Source organism: Dipteris shenzhenensis, chromosome 22 (genome assembly GCF_047967505.1).
Source record: "Dipteris shenzhenensis isolate YYH24624 ecotype China chromosome 22, Dip_SZ_1.0, whole genome shotgun sequence".
Classification (NCBI taxonomy): domain Eukaryota; kingdom Viridiplantae; phylum Streptophyta; class Polypodiopsida; order Gleicheniales; family Dipteridaceae; genus Dipteris; species Dipteris shenzhenensis.
The window spans coordinates 8,909,779-8,925,276 of record NC_141617.1 but is presented as its reverse complement, the minus strand read 5'-3'; the positions used below and the strand labels follow the sequence as shown (position 1 = coordinate 8,925,276).

Genomic DNA, 15,498 nt, shown 5'->3' with positions numbered 1-15,498 from the left:
AAGTCAATGTGCATTTTTGCAAGACCTCATCTCCATCTTGCCAAAATACACACTAGCTCACAAATGGGTAGTAACCTTCCATTTTTTCAAGTACTTTTTTAAAACAATGACTTCCTCCTCCTCCCCACTCATAACACGTACTAACACACATGCACACACACACACACACACACACACACATATCCATCACAACCATGAAATATTTTGTTTTATATTTGTGTGTCTGTGTGTGTGTGTGTGTGTGTGTGTGTGTTTTTTTTGGGGGGGGGGGGGGTGGGCGGCAAGCATACATGAAAATTTTGGCTTAATATTTGTGTGTGTGTGTGTGTGTGGGGGGGGGGGGAGAAGTCATACATGCTTTTCTTCTCCTTTTTCAAAATCATGTACCCCCCTTCCCTAACACAGACAAACACACACCTCTTTCCCGACCATATGACCCCCTTTCCGATACACACACATACATAAATACAAAATTAAAAACATTTCATGGTTGTGTTAGATCCTTGGCTACCTCTGCATGAGCCGATGTACCATCAAATTAGTGTTGGGGTGAAATAGAACATTCGAGAGGAAAAGGGGGACCAAGAAAAAAAAATCAATCATTCTTTTGGATACTCGTGTCGGCATGTGAATGGCCCAAATGGGAGTCCCATCTTGGCCATTTGCGCATCGTGCACGAGCATCCAAAAAATAATAATTGGTCCGCCTTTTCCTCCCAAGTGTCCTATTTCACCCCAACACTAAATTGATCATAATGTTTTCCTTTGAAGTCTAATTTGGACATTTCTTGCACCCTTGCGATGGGATCAAGATGAGCTACAATATTGTAGTGCAATAAGTGACATTTTGGGTTAGAATTGGTTTATTCTTGATGCCATCTTACCTATTTATAGGCTAGCTCAAACATAGGAACCCAAGCACCTTTTTGTCTCTTTCTGGGAAAAATTACACACACACTTAAGCACATTAACACACCTCCTATCTCCTTTTATGTTTTTTTTTTAGTAGGCTATCATATTCTTGAATTGGTGATTAATCATTGTCCTACATTTGCTTAAATACAACCGTTGCATCATCAAGGCTCCCATCCTTCCCATACATATTGTCAAAGGAAACTTCCACTACATCTAGTTCATCATGAATTCATAGATGTTTGCTTTAAGGCTAGTGATCTCTACTACATGCAACTTACATAATGATTTTACTTAATCTTATGAGTGTGGGGCCACATCTTTTCCCAACTAATTTAGATATCAAAGCTAATCTCTAAGAGGCAACATTTCTATTGAGATGAAAAAGAAACCTTCTTAAATAAAGAAACATAACAATTTTTGTTTTTGGAATGAAAGAGGATCGATTGCATTAAAAAGTGTAAGTACAAGAAATCTCCATTGGGAAGCCAAATACAGTGTCTACAAAACAGCACACTATAATACAATAGGCATCCTCTAAAGCATGACAACACTTAGAAGGTAAATTGGGTTTAGTGGTAAGTACTAAAGAATGAACACTTCCCTAAATCATAACAACATTATAATACAATAGGCATCCTCTAAAGCATGACAACACTTAGAAGCTAAATTAGGTTTAGTGGTAAATACTAAAGAATGAACACTTCCCTAAATCATAACAACATTATAATACAATAGGCATCTTCTAAAGCATAACAACACTTACAAGCTAAATTGGGTTTAGTGGTAAGTACTAAAGAATGAACACTTCCCTTACATTTGCCTCAAAAATGGTAAATACCATATAATATTATAGCAATAACCTTCTCTCTCACTTTGATTGCCTTAATCATTTTGGCTATCAATTCTCAATATCCTTGAACTTAATTTGACATTACTCCTACATGCTTGGAAAATTGCAAGGACAAGGCTACCAAGCACACAATTGGTCACATGTGCTTGTAGCTAAGGGAGCACTTGTATTTTTTGTTGGTAACACCTTGGAATAGAACCATGAGAGAATGTTAGAAACAACATTGTAGTTAGGGAGTTAAGCAACAAAATTTTAGATTACAAAATAATATTATGATGAGCATGCACCATATAGCTTGCCTCCTATGCTTTCTTGCTCCACCACTAGCTACCTAGCACCATGTTGTAGGGAAATCTTACAACAAATTTGTGAGAGGATTTGAAATGCAAAATGGGAGCCAAAGCAATAAAGATTTCATATTAGCATAATATAATATGTGGAAGCAACAAAGTTTTGAGATTACATGACAAAATGGTGTGGAAATTTTAGATTTAGGTGTTGAAAAGTGATTATGATGAGAAGAAGAAGGATTTGGGTATTGGAAAGAGATTATGGTGACAAGGAGGATTTAGTGGTTGGAAAGTGTTTTGGGTGCATAGGCATGGTTTGGGGGAAAGTTTGTTGGAAAGGTTTCATGCCATTTTTGGCACTTTTGAAAAAATCAAAATTTTGGAGGGAATGGTACCCACGAGATACTTTTGGGGAATGGGGACCACCTTGGGATGTAAAGAGAGGCAACTTGTTACAAGTAGGGGGGATCTCCAAGTGGGATAGGGAGGTGCAATTTTTGAGGCATATTGGGACAATCAAAGCCTAGGGAGATGCACTTTTTTAGACTCATATGAGCCTTGTTAGTTCTTAATCTATTTTCCTAATCCACTTCCCCTAATGAGGTACTATATATTCTATATTTTTCTTAAGCTAGTTCTTTCATCATCTATCAGCAATAATCTTGACTAAAGTGTGACACACTTCCAATAATCTACCCAACACAAGAAAAGATGTGGAAAACCTAGTGTGACAAAATTACCGTAGTTGCTTCACTGAGTCAGCATGCAAGTATTGATGGCTCTTTACAGAATTAATAAGGTTGTTAGCACCTTGTAGCCCTAGTCTAGTGCATGACTGTGAGGTATTACAAAACATCTCATCTCTAATGACATTGAATGGTATTCCATTCTTTACAAATGCTTTCGTCCATCTCAAGTATGCTTCATGCACGTGTTGTTTGATAAAACCATGCTCCCATGGATGATTGTACTACTTTTTTTTCTCTTTTTGACTTGCTTCTCATCATTTTCAGGCAATAGATACCACCTTTGACCCATTTTCCATTGGTTCTACATCCTTGACATGTGATCGTGGCATTAGTTCTCTATCCTTGACCCATTTGCTATTAGTTTTGCATCTTAGTGCTCATGCGTGTCTTGCATGGATTTTTTTATCGAAGCTATTCTTATATATTAATATAAAATCTTGGCAAAAGTTTATCAAGCTCAATTTTTTAGTTTCACAATAATTAAAATACACTTTTATATATTTTATTTTAAATTTTAAAGTAAAAAATGTAAATCCTTACGAAACTTTAAATTTTTAAGAATTAAAATTTCAAATCCTGGTGAATTTTCAAACATTTATTTTTATTAGGGCATATAGACTTTCAATGCCAATATAAAAGTTTAGGTTCCTAATGAAACTAACTTGAAAAAATCATCCATGTTGTCTTGCATTTAGAGGCTTTGCTACTTTCTCATTTTCATCAACCTTACTGCTAATATTGGCACTACCATTAGTCCTTATTAAGTTAGTATTTCTCACTCTTTTTACTTTTCTAAATATGACTTGCACAGGGGAGAAACATTGGATGGAGGGCATGTACAAGCTTCAACATCCAAGCCAGTTCCTAAGAAATGTTTCTTAATGCAAGTAGTGCTACTAGTAGACTTACATACAAAATATCTACATTGTGATTGAGAGACCTGAGGCATGCACTTTTCTTATCTCCATCACGTAATATGACCAAATCTTGCCATGCACCATGCTATAAATTTGCAAGAAAAAACATAAACGAGATTCATAATGTTATGTGCTTGTGTAAGAGAATCATAAATGCAATAAATTTTTTATTCAAAGCATTCATTAGTATAAAGTATAACTATCAGAATATCTAAAATTCAATAAGCACATTCATAAATGAATTTCTACAGAGCAAGTTGTGCCAAAAACGCATGAGTTCAATTCTTGATTAGGGAAAATATTGGTTTCATATATAACAACATAATTATTTATTTAAGAATACATAATTGTTATTTGTGATTTTTACTTGTTTCATTGAATCCAAAAGTGAACGGTAAATCACTAGTATAAGTAATTTATCGTGTGTGGGAATCAACCATTGCCATGTCAAACTTGCTTGCCTTGGAATTGTGACAATAATACTCTAGTTACAGCTATTCCCAAATGTGGTATGCAATAGCACCATGAGGTGTCTCACCATCATGGAAATGCACTACAACGCATGTCTCACATATAAAAAAAGTAAGATATCATCGTACACATCAATAAAAGACCATCATGATAACTTGCATTTAGATCTACTCCAAAACATTTTCAATATAGGGAAGTTAAAGGAGTATATGAACCAATGATTCAAGCTAAAAAATGCTTATGTGGCATCTACTTTACCTAAGTAAAATTTCATAAAGGAGCTAGATACCAAGGTTGATTGTTTCTAAAAGTAAGCAACTATAGGTTTTCATCATGCAAGCACCCCTAAAATTATAGCTCGTGTAATCATTGTTGATGCCACTAAAGTGGTGATGGCTGGCAATCATCATTACTATGGGAAATTTTTTCACCTTAGAAAAATGATTATACCCATAAATGGCATGCCTCAGTAGGAAAATAATATTTTTAATCTTACTAACACATATGGCTTTCATTGAAGCATGTTAATAGTGATATCCTAAACCTAGGGTTCCAACTTCCTTTAGTAAGAATACTTATGGAAATTTTAAGTATGATATGAATTTAACAATATGCCATGAGTAAAAGTTAGTCAAATTAACATGATTGTGTTCTACGAAGAGCTTCAAATATGTCTTTACACCTTGAAAGTTGGGAACACATCCAAAAGTTACATAATTTTGAAAGGAGTTGGGTCTTTATATTTTAGTGCATTTTTTATTTTTACCTCCCTCATCCAAAAGACCCCACCCCCCTCCCTTTGGGTCTCACATATTATGAAAAATATGTACAAATCTTAAAATCTTTCATATTTTTTGAAGTATAAACCTTATGGTTGTGGTAGGGAGGACTGGAGATTGTCATAATTTTCTCTTGCATATTTAAAACTTTTGTAGGAAATCCATAGCTACTATATATGGACCTTGTCCCCCCACAACCTAGATTTGGGACGAGGGTACTAACATGATACATTTTGAGTTGGTGCCCAAGACCTTAAATCCTTAGGACTCATATCTTAGGCTTATGATATTTACCTTTCCATAGAAATATAATATTCAAGATGATCTTGACTATATGATTTGAACCACTAGTGAGGTCTTAGTATGAGACACTATTTGGAAACAAAGGCCAATAAAAATCCACCTTGAAGTTCTCCTTCTTGTACTTTGATGGCATGAATGTGGAGGAGTGTCATATAATTTAATACATGCCTCCACAATGTCATAATGGCCACAATATTTTTGATTGAATTAGGATTTTCATATAGCTTAACACAAGGTCATAAAGCCAACATTGAGTCTTGTGGCATTGTCATAAGATGGTCATAGCATGATACTTTCTGGCTTAATGGATGATAGTCATAATTAATGGTAGTATTACAAACCAATTTGTGACACTATGACACTTCACATAAAGGAAATCTTAAGCACCCTTACCAGAAATACATTTATGGAGTCCATAAGAAAGAAAACCTCAAGCTTAAGTGTAGGTTATGGCCACCAAACCATCATGCTCAGCCTAGCTATCTAATGGCAAATAGTGTATTTGTTCGAAATAAAATGAAGACACACATTCACCTCATAGGCAAGAGATCTACTCGACTAGCAAGAATTTATCCTTTATTTGAGGTTAAAAGATATTGAAATTTATCATCCAATCTCAACCAACCATGATTTTGGTATTCTCTGTCATCTCGATGGTGACTCACGTGTCGTGGGGATGTTGAAGGAATGCCGATGGAGCCTCTACTCCAAGCTACTCCTTAAGAGAGCAATGCAAGGCATGAGCCATCCGCATGTGTCACTCAAGCAGCTCTCGGATTGTCGCAGTGTGTTTCCATGAGAGAAAGAGGGAAGGGGGAGAAGGGAGAAGAGAGGGGAGAAGGGAGGGAGAAGGAGAAGGGAAGAGGAGAGTGAAGGGGGATGGAGTGGCAAACACAAAGGCACTACAAAGGAAACAAGAGAACACCCAAAGACACTCTTGAAAGAGAAGAGGGAGCTTGTATTCCAAACTTGTGCATACAACAATGAAGACCAAGGTCAACCATTTTGTCTTTTATACAGGTCACCTTTTGAAGGGAGGACCAACCCTTTTCCTTTTAGCACTCGCCCTTTCTTTACATTAAAAGGCTCTTGGGCCCGTAGGGTGCCAAGGCATATTGCTATCCTTTCCATCTCTCCCTACTGTCAGAAATAGCACTTGTGTTAACCATATAAGAGTGCTTGGGACAAGCCTGGCATTAGGAGGTGCTCCTAACCGGCTCCCAAATAGCGCTTGTGTTAGCCTTGCACCTCCAAGCCTTGGCTCAAACCCCCTATGTGAGGCTTAAAACATGGAGTGGCGAGGCCGATCTTGGGCTACTTGCGGCTTGACCCCCGTGAGGCAATTAACCACACTAGCCACATTTTGTGGCAATTTGCAGCTGGAACCTGCAACCTATGACTGTTGGGGGTATTTGGGGCTCAAACTCCTTGATCTTGTACTATACTCCTTCCATGGCTGCAACTGTTGAAGTAAATCATGAAGCCTAATCACCTCTAATCACTGGTTACCCTACATTCGGCGAATGCACTCCATGGATGCTAACATGCCCCCCTTCCTGTTGCGCCCCAGCCACGTTGGAGGAGGTGTGTGGAGAGGAATGTTTGGAGGACTACGTAGCGGTCTAGCTGGCATGGCGTTCACCTCTAATCACAGGTTACCCTACATTCGGTGACTGTACTCTATGGATGTTAACATGCCCCCCTTCTTGTTGCTAAGCCACCCTCAGATCAGCCGCGTTGGAGGAGGTGTGTGGAGAGGAATGTCTGGAGGACTACATAGCGGTCTAGCTGATGTGGCATTAGCCGAGCTAGGTACAAGTGGTACTTCCAAAAGTGGGTGGCGTGCATATCCTCATACGTGCAGATGTAGTGGCCATGGAGGTTGCACATGCAAAGGTAGAGGCAGATGTCCTGAAATTGCGTAGGACTGATGTCGAGGTTGAAGACAATCTGATTGGTCTGATTGTGGAGGCGGGAGGTCGCGGAGGAGTAGAGGAGGCGATTGAAGTGGACCGCATGCACTATCCCCCAGACACTCCAAATGCACTCCGTGCAAAAAATCTTATATTCCACCTAGATCTCATAGCCCCACTCCCTCCTAACGCCCTCCAAACCATCCTCCACCGCAATCTTGATCATTGCCGTCCCATTCTCGCCAAGTCCTATTTTTCATTAGATCTTCAACCATCTAGCCTCTCTTTTCTTCGCCCCTCTGACCTCCAAACTCTCGTTGCCCATCCCATTTTGCTCAATTTCCAAGCATGGTGCCACATCATCACAAAGTCCACAAGTTATCCTGTGGACGATGATGTGATGCAATTAGCAAAGCTCGTGGAACTCAGCCCGTGGGTCTGTACCCCCGATAGTCTACAAGCTGACATTAATTGGATACAGACGTACGATCGAGTCTCTGTAATACAATCTCAAGGGCATCTTGCAGCTTACCAATCCACCACCTGCAATCCCCTGGACATTATAATCCTCTTTAACCATGTGCTACAGGGTCTCCTAGACTCACTTGAGTCCTTGGTGAGCAATTTTGAACCAATACATGTAGCATATCCTGAGGAAGTAGCCGAGGAGGAAGGCCAAGAAGCCATCTCAATATTTAATTCTATCGTCCCCCTGCTAAAATCCCACAACCACCTCCTCTGGATCCCACCCAGCCCACCCAGCAAGCCACCCAACCTCCCCCACCCCCCTTTCCTTGCACCAATCTGCTTGAATATTCTTCCAACGCCTCTAACATCACCACTGCACAGCACAGGATCCATCTCATCTACTACTCCAGTCGACCTCCCTGAAGAGGCCCTCAACACGCTGCTCAAGGCAGCCAATTTTGTACAGACAGCCGATGATACAATGCCCATAGGCACAATAGAGGAGGAACCCATGCCCATTGAAGATGGTGAGGTTCCGTAAGCTCCTCCCTCCTCCCCGCCCAAAAATATACAATGGTGTCCCGACCTATGGTTGTTCCAAGAACTGCCAAATAGTGCACTCATGCACCATTGGAAGCAGCAACTCGAAGGCTCCCACCTCCACCTCTACAAAATCTTGGAGGTGCGCCCCATCACGTAGTTCATCACCTAGTCTTTCAATGATTGGTGATGCACCCATCCAAAGCGCACAAGAGGAGGTTATCACCTCGCCCCCGATGCTCCATTCCCAAGGACCGATGCCGATGTCGGCTTCACTGGAGACTCCCCTTCCTCAAAATGGAGCAATTTTGGCGGTACTACCGCAGTGCCCACGTCAATTGCCAGATCCACTCCCTGTACATGCCAATGGAACAATGATGGACTTGGGCGGAATTCCACGAGCTCTAGCAAACAAGACCCTAATATGTTGTACAATTTTCCTAAGTACAACTTCCCCAAAGAAATGACTCAGGAAAAATTTTGCTTCCGCCTCCAGCCATTCAATGACACGTATGGCTTGGTACCAAAATTCTTGTTGCCCACGGTCTTCCAACCCTTGAGTCTTCTGGGTGATCGAGCATACATTGTCACTTGTTCTACTCCTACACGGACACCGTCAGTGCCTGTTCTTGTGCCAAGAGATCCTGTAATGTTTGGATCTGGCATTTGTAGTTTTCCTGAGCCCTGACATGATGTGCCTCTACCTGTGCCTTTTGCTCTAATGATGTTTTGAGGCCCGGACTCTGTCGGCCTGGTCCATGAGCATTTGGACCAGGGTTTCGCTAGAGGAGAGCTAAGTCGAGCTTTGTGACTACCAGCTCTAGCTCCTTAGCCTTTGTTTAGTACTCCTCTGCTCTATCTAGGGCCGTTTGCCTTGTGGCTTGGGTGGCGACCATCATGGTGTGGCTGTCGCGCACGAAGAGTTGTGCCTGGAGGAGGGTTGCTGAGAGTTGAGGCCTATTCTTGCCTCCTCTGGAGAATTGTCTATGCCACCTGTGGGAGCTGTGCCATCGCTTTGAATAAATTCTGCTCCATCTGGTCAGCATGAGAGAGCTGTTCGGCTATCATGTGGCTATAGCCACTTGGTGCCCGATAGTGGGGGAGCGCACTGCAAAATTGTAGAGCCTTCGTGAGGCTTGCCCATGGAGAGGAGGAGATGCTGTTGACAATGGAAGTGGTCTCTTGAGGATGGGTCATTGTTGCTGAGGCCGAGGCCTAGGGCGCAGCGGGGGTTTCCAAAATAGCTTGGCCTCCTAGGTGGAGGCCAATCGTGACTGTCTCATCACCTGGGAGGTCATCCACTAAGATGGTCTCTTGTTGTATCCTTTTTCCCTTGTCTTGAGGATCCACTTGCTCTGAGTCGTAGTTGACGGCTTAGGAATGCCTACATTTGGCGATCCTCGTATTGTGCGAGCAACTAACTTGGGTCCGATTGCGCAAGACGACTGGCTGAAGTTGCACTGGGTTATGTTCTTGCTCGCTTTGGCTTGACCTCTACTTCTTCTTGCTCTGTTGGTGCCGGTCCTGTGGCTGACTTTTCGGCCAACCCGTATCTGATAGGCAGATGCTGCTACAGCATGTGGTAGAGAACTGGCATGTATAGCATCGGGTTGCCAATGACCTTTGTGTGTTTTGAGGTCCTCCCTCATTTGATTACAGAAGTCATCAGCCCATTTCGTGACCTGGGGTTCTGCCAGCCCGCAACAAAATATTCGGCACGATTTGATTGGTGGCGGTCAGTGTGCCTTACTTGCATCAACCACTGCAGGGCCCTTGCTGGTCTTTCCACCTCTGGCTTGATAATCTCTATGAAGTGGATGCGCCCTTTGCTTTTCTTACAATTGTAGTGGCAGATTTTGTTGAGGGCCTCAGGAAGCTTGAGAGGATTATGAGGGGGTATGTAAGGGGAGGGGGTTTAAATAGATCCGTGGTGGGCATTGGGGAGGTCATAGGCATAGTAAATGAAGTGAGGACTCCGATGGCGTGGCAGTCGGGGAAGCGTGTTTATGTGTGTGAAGATCAAGGGTCATAAGTCTTAGCAGTAGTGTGGCGCAAAACGCGGGAGAGTCGGGGGCTTTTAGGAAGTGGTATGTCAAAAGGGACTACTTAGGATAAGAAAGAACAAATAAGGGGGGGGGGAAGTAATGATACGACTAGGAGAAAAGATAGAATAGTCGAGAATTGGAAGGGTATTGGGAAAAAGATAGAAGACCAAGGGGTCGGGGAGGGGGGGAGTTAGAGAGAGACTTAAGAAAATTTAGGGGGAAATAGGAAAGATTAGGAATAATTAGGAAAGATTAGGGAAAATTAGGAAAGATTAGGAGAGAGAGAGAGGGAGGGAGGGAGAGAGAGAGAGAGAGAGAGAGAGAGAGAGAGAGAGAGAGAGAGAGAGGAATTAGGAGAAGTCTGAAAAGTGAAGGAGAAAATTATGAAGCAGAATACCTCGAGAGAAGAAGAGGGTTGGTTAGGGTAGAGTGTTTGTAGTTTGGTTAGAGAGCTTTTAAATATATAACACACATAGTCTAAAGAGGGAGGGTAAATAGGAAATATATTTAAAGGGAGTAAAAAAATGAAAAATAATTTAGCAAGACAAGGAAAATTTAGAAAAAAGGAGGGGGTTAGCATGAAATTTGAGGCATGGCAACCTTACTTATGATCACAAAAGTTGGCATATGCAAAGCCAAGGGTTCTTATTAGCTAGCGCACACGGTAACCGCTCTACTAACACTTTTCATAAAAATTGTTCTCGGAATCAATGTCGGACACTTCATCCCATCCTCCCAATCAATTTTGGAAACTTCATCCCATCCTCTTATCAATTTTGGACACTCATCCATCCATTAACTCTTTCTATTCCACTCTCTCTCTCTCCCTCCTGTCCGCCCCGCCCCCGCCCCCCCCCCCCTCTCTCTCTCTCTCTCTCTCTCTTTCCCCTCCCCCACATCTACTCCATAAAAGTTTAACAAGGGAGCGCTCTAGAGCACATGATGTCCTTCGTGGTTATCTCAAGGCAAGGCATTGATCGTATGATGTGCTTGCTTGGTTCAAGCAAGGCATTGTGCATTTTGGCTAATGCAGCATTGGATAGCTTATCTAATAGATTCTTGAGGAAGGCAAACATCTTTGTCTTTGTTCTTGCTTTCTTCTCTTTGTTCTTCCTTGAAAGCTCACATCTCTCTCTCTCTCTCTCTGTATCTCATCCTCAAGGAGATGTTGTAAAGCAAGCTCTGCAGTAGAGGTTTCTTCTTCGTATGACATTCTCAGCTTCTTAAATGCGGGCATGGTTGCCATTCTCGTTTTCCAAATGGAGGTCGCTTCGCTTCGACAACCCCAATTTTGCTTATTGCACCCTGCTTGACGGCCACGCCCCAGCAGCTCCCAGTCTCAGAGGCGAGCTTCGGCGTCTCTTCAAGCTTATCCATCCTGATCTCTTCCAGAACCAGCCCTTAGAACAGGTGTGGGTTTTTTTTCCCAATGACTGAAGCCGCTGTTTTCGGTCGCATCTTGCTTTTTGCCTTCCTTTTTGTTGATGGGCTCTTTCTGTCATTTCGGCATACGTCGTAAACAAGGAGTTTCGGTTGTCTAGCGATCCGCATTGGAAAAGACAGACTCACGGTCCTTCGTTGATTGGATTGACAGGCAATAAATCAACATTCTTTTCAGCTTTTGCAAGAGTATCTGAATGCTGCCAAGGGAGGTGGTAGTTCCCGGCAGCTCCCGTATCACTTCGTTTTCTTTATAAGGCAAGATGCCGACGTGGGAAACCTAATGAAAGTGGAGGTGACGCTGCCGCCGCCTCAAATTCGTTACCACGACCAAAAAGGAACAGATATCTTGCCTACCACGCGGACATCTATCGCCCGGTTGTTGTCAGCTTGCGGTCTTTCAGGTTACGTGTTAGGTGGTCTGACAGCTGAAGAAGACCATGTCCGCTTGTCTGAATTATTTCAACAGGCTTCAGAAATTCAACGAAGAAATGAAGTATCTGCCACTGATATGGAACGGCAACTAGCAGTAACAAAAAATGCTTTAGGTTTAGGACGGGGCATAAGAGTCTCTTTTCGCCCACCCTTGTCAGAATTGCCTTTTAAGGATCAACTGGAAGCTCTGGAAAAGCTTGCAAGAGCGTTGGACAGATCTCCAGATGCAAGGCTCTCTGGGCATACACTTCTAATTGGTGATTGTTACGGCGTGGATGCCCTTGGCAACCTTTGGCTTAGGTTCCAGGATGATATTCAATCATGGGCAAATTTCTTTCAGATAACAGATTTAAAAAAAGCTGAAAAAAATCAGAATGAAGCATCACAGAGGCGAGTTTTAGAGCTTAAGGCCGCCAGACTGATGGAGGTCGAAATGATTTTTACTCATGATGCACTTGCTGTTCAGCCGGATTACACTAATTTTTTAAACAAGTTAATAAAAGAAGCCACGGGTTATGGGGCTGTAGGTTCAGGCAAATTTTTTCAGCTTCCAATTCGGGTAACATGCCCAAAAAGAGAGCTCAATCAATACGATGCAAATGATGCAGACTTTGACAAAGTTTCTCATATGAGAGTTGATCACACATTTGGGTACATTGCTGTTCCTGTGTGGGAAAGCCTACCAAGTATTTACAAGTATATAGAAGAACATGGCTATGAAGCTATGGAAGTAAGAGAGAAACTCAAACAATCAGAAAAACACACAGAACAAGTGAAACTCATAGTGAGAAAGAAACTCAGGCTGCGACAACTGACGTTTGACAGGAAATTACGGAATGAGATGTGCATCGCTGCATGCATGCGCCTTCTTCATTTTGCACCTGAGCTTGAAAAGTATATGGAGGGGTTATCACTGTGTATCTCGGATGAGCATAGGCTGCCTATAGAAGGCACCAAGAGCTTTCTTCACCTGAGGTGGAATTTCAGCCTGTCAGAACTCTAACGTGGAATTACCCCATATTTTTTAATTCAAAGAAACTAGATTCTCTAAAGCAGTGAAAATATGAAATATCTGCGCGACATTCTTACTTTCACTTTCTGCATTGTTTCTTCCTTTTTTCCATCAAAATTTTTGTTGTTTGGTTGGGATTTCAAAGCTAAGCACTGGGTTTAGCCAAGAGATTCCGGAATCTTTCAAAACCCAGATGGCAGCTTATGCTTGGGAACTGATGAGAATATAATCATAGCTATGCTGACCAAGTAATTTTTTCCTCATTTACTCATAATTTTGTCTAAAGTTATTTACAAACTCCCTTCTTTTTTTGGGTCTTTCTCTTGTTCTATTAAAAATTTTGAGTTGTGAGATTTGATATATTCTAGATCTTATGAAGGTATATCCGAGTCGCTTGATAGCATTTGAAGGTAAAATTGGAATGGGAAACTTCATTTAAGATACAACAAATAGATTTTATTTCGAGCAACTCTGCATTTTGAACGAGGCTTTATAACTTTAAAATCATTTCTAACTTTTTCTACAGAAATCAAGTTGAGATTCACTGATGGATTGATGTTGTCTGTCTAGGCACTGCTCAGGAACATCTTGTCAGGGATGTGTTCGATAGGTTGTATAGTCTAGGCACCCACATTGTATTGAACATATTTAAAGTTGTGCATGAGGTTTCCAGATTTCAAGGGGCCTTATCTCTTGATTTTCTCAAGAGCTGTGTGTTGAGTGTCACCGACCCACGTGTGAGCCCCCAAATGAGGAGGACAAGGGATCAGGGGGCACTGTAGGGTGTAGGCATTCCTGGATAACACAGGTCTACACAGTCTGGAATGGATTTGGAGGCCAGCACCACCTGGAACATTGTCTGGAACTACTGTGATGACTCGACGCAGGTTCTGGATGGTGCACAGCAACTGTATGAACTGATACATGGTCTCGAACAGACCTGTGATGGTTGTGACAGCCTGCATGGCATTCAGCAGCAGGTGGAGCATGGAGAAACGGCGCCGGGGAGACCAGGAACAGACCGAGACAGACGTGGGATCATCTGCACCTGTTTTGGGCAGATCCAGGAGGAGAAATAGGGCAGATCTGGTCGGGCCAGATCTGCCAGTTCTGGTCGGGATATTTCGCAGACTCAGTCAGCTGATTGAAGTCTACTTGCAGCCTATAAAAGAGCTGGCATTTTAATCCATTCCCTCATGCAAACTGAAGCCCTTCTGAGGCCCAGTGATTGCAAGAGTGTGGCAAAGATTTCTTCTGATCGTTCTCAGCAGTAGCGGTCTCCTAGATTGTGACTCTTGTATCCAGCATCCTGGCTTGCCCACGTTTTGTGGATGATTTTATGCTTCTCTATTGCTGTCTATTCTCTCAATTATATCAGCGAGTGTTTGCTGTGGTATCTGAGGGAGTTTGTGTGCTGAGAGTTCATTCCACTGCGCTAGGGTTTGCTGTCCATCAGTACCCTACTTTCTAACGTGATATCAGAGCACCAGGCGTGACTCTAGGATATCATTGCTTTCCCAAATCCCATCCATTCTTACTGCACTGTGCATGGATGAAACATTCCACTGTGCTAGGGTTTGCTGTCCATCAGTACCCTACTTTCTAACGTGATATCAGAGCACCAGGCGTGACTCTAGCATATCGCTGCTTTCCCAAATCCCACCCATTCTTGCTGCACTGTGCATGGATGAAACAATCCCTCGTATACGTCCTTCATGATTGTCCATGCAGCAAAAGAAGTGTTCACCAACTGAGTGTGGAAGCACAAAATCTGCAGTGGTGCCAATAATGCTTGCCAGAGCCTCGATCTGCACCACACATCATCCAATCTCTCACTGCTAGTGAATCCGCCGGTATCACAACTGCAGCCATAGTCTCAGTGTGGCTGCAGTCATGGAGACTTGTGGCATCACCTCAACTCCTGTTGCTATCTCCCAACTTAACCAAAAAATAGCTTGGAACTTTCACCTTCCACAATGGATAATTAGAACCATCAAGATTTCCTGGCTCCCCGAAGCTCAAGATCGGATGCTGGACAGCGTGACAAGGATATGAAAGGCTAAGGGGAAGTTCGTCTGAATCAAGCCCTGACTCTTCTTCTTAAATTGGGGTCACATCAATCTCTGGAGGGGCTTCTTCCTTTAGGGTTGAGGGTGTGTCAATAGAGTGCTCTCAACAGTCACCACACCTATTGTAACCTCAAGATACGGTTTGGAATAATGAGGCAAGGATTCTAGATTTAGATCAGAGCTCTACAATTTGCATATGGACAAAGGGGAGTGAGTTCAAGAACACATCACCAAGATGAAGGCGATAAAAGACGAGCTCTCTGCTGTTGATCAAACAACAAATTCAGCTTGGATGGCCCGAGA

General features: G+C 42.4%; 1 protein-coding gene across 1 annotated transcript; it reads left to right on the top strand.

Annotated features, from left to right (window-relative positions):
* Positions 1–11,249: 11,249 nt before the first annotated feature.
* On the top strand, positions 11,250–13,380 carry LOC147887696 (uncharacterized). The gene is made up of 2 exons (XM_087393614.1): positions 11,250–11,649; positions 11,834–13,380. The coding sequence occupies exons 1-2, from the start codon at positions 11,467–11,469 to the stop codon at positions 13,115–13,117; spliced, it is 1,467 nt and encodes a 488-aa protein (XP_087249740.1). The 5' UTR covers positions 11,250–11,466; the 3' UTR covers positions 13,118–13,380.
* The last annotated feature ends 2,118 nt before the right edge of the window (positions 13,381–15,498 follow it).

Bases quoted from the DNA above. Each gene is read 5' to 3' on its own strand.
- LOC147887696 (XM_087393614.1), top strand. From the start codon at position 11,467: ATGCGGGCATGGTTGCCATTCTCGTTTTCCAAATGGAGGTCGCTTCGC. The intron at 11,650-11,833 runs GTGTGGGTTTTT...TTGGATTGACAG, and splicing joins AGAACCAGCCCTTAGAACAG to GCAATAAATCAACATTCTTT.